The following is a 1,309-nucleotide window of genomic DNA, read 5'->3' on the forward strand; positions in this document are numbered from 1 at the left end:
TTTTAATTTTTTTTTTTATTATAATTATCTCTTCTGGGGTTCTCAGTAAAAAAACCAAGAATGAACAATGACCACTCATTTCTGTTATTTATACAGCAGATCAACGTGAGTAGGCTCTCAAAGAGTCGAGATACAGTGAGAGGGTTTCTGCGAGAGACGACTGAGATAAGTCGCATTTAAACATTGTTATGTTAGAATAAAAGTGTTTTTTATAGCTGCAATGCGGTACAAGAATGCAAAGGTTCAATGTTATTAAGTTGTGTAAAAGAAATCGAGTTTGTTTTGTATAAAGGGAACTGCATACAGCCGTTTATTCCTATAAAAACTGCTCACTGACGCAAAGATAAATTTTTTTTGCAAGTAAATTACCCGGATAAATACATACTGCGCATGCGCCCAGTAGCTAACTTCCGGTTTAGCCCTCCGTTAATATAAAAGCGGGTTAAATAATTTAATCTTGCTAATTTTCTAGACTTTAAAATTGTTATCGGACTGAATTAATCAGATTCTGGTACCGATAGTTTTTTTTTTTCGTTCCTAATTTGCGCATGCGTAGTGCTGCCTATGAGGTTTCTACCGTTAAATTAACGGTCACTCTGTCAACCGTCGGCTCGTTAACGGTTAACGTTAGTATTTAACGTTACACGGCGGCACGCGGTCAAACTGACCGAAACGAGGCTGGGAACTTTATTTGTTTACTCTTTGGAACTACATTTCCCAGTTTCCCGCTGCTGGCTTTGTTTACTCTTTAGAACTACATTTCCCAGTTTCCCGCGGCTGTCCGGTGATACGACGTGTCGTAAAATAAAAATCAGTAAACCACGGCGAAACCGAGATGGACCCCTCCGAAGGCGGCTGACAGCTCGTTGAGTCTTTATCCTCCGTTGTTGTCGGTGATGTTTATGTAACGGTCGGGTCCCGGTGTACGGTAACGGTTGTAAAACATGGAGGCCATGGAAGACGACAGTTTGGAGCTGAAAGACGACCACAACCACAACAACTACCGCGCGAGCAGCAGTGGGAAAGTCCGCGCGGATGCAGCCACGGTCCCGCAGCCCGTCTGTGTGCCGGTGCCGGTACCGGTGCCGGTACCGGGAGGAGAACCGGGGAGTCGACGGGGGAAAGTGTGGTCCGGTGGCTCCGGAGGGTCAAAGTTCATGGACTCGGATTCAGGTAGTGAGAGCAGCGAAGTGAGCGAGACCGACAGCAGCGCGGCTGCACCGACAGCTGCGGAGGGAAAATTCACCCTCGATGCGACTTCTAAGTTCCGTAAGTTCAGTTAAAGCAGAGACACAGCAGGGCCCGGTAC

General features: G+C 45.9%; 1 protein-coding gene across 1 annotated transcript in view; it reads left to right on the forward strand.

Moving 5' to 3' along the window:
- Nucleotides 1–436: 436 nt before the first annotated feature.
- The window catches only part of cacul1 (CDK2 associated cullin domain 1), a 3,327-nt gene continuing 2,454 nt past the window's right edge, over nt 437–1,309 (forward strand). The window contains 1 exon segment of the mRNA XM_035663778.1: nt 437–1,278. Coding sequence (XP_035519671.1) covers nt 945–1,278 — 334 coding nt within the window. The 5' untranslated portion in view covers nt 437–944.

Source organism: Morone saxatilis, unplaced genomic scaffold (genome assembly GCF_004916995.1).
Source record: "Morone saxatilis isolate NCDOM2014 unplaced genomic scaffold, NCSU_SB_2.0 Contig19, whole genome shotgun sequence".
Lineage (NCBI taxonomy): Eukaryota > Metazoa > Chordata > Actinopteri > Moronidae > Morone > Morone saxatilis.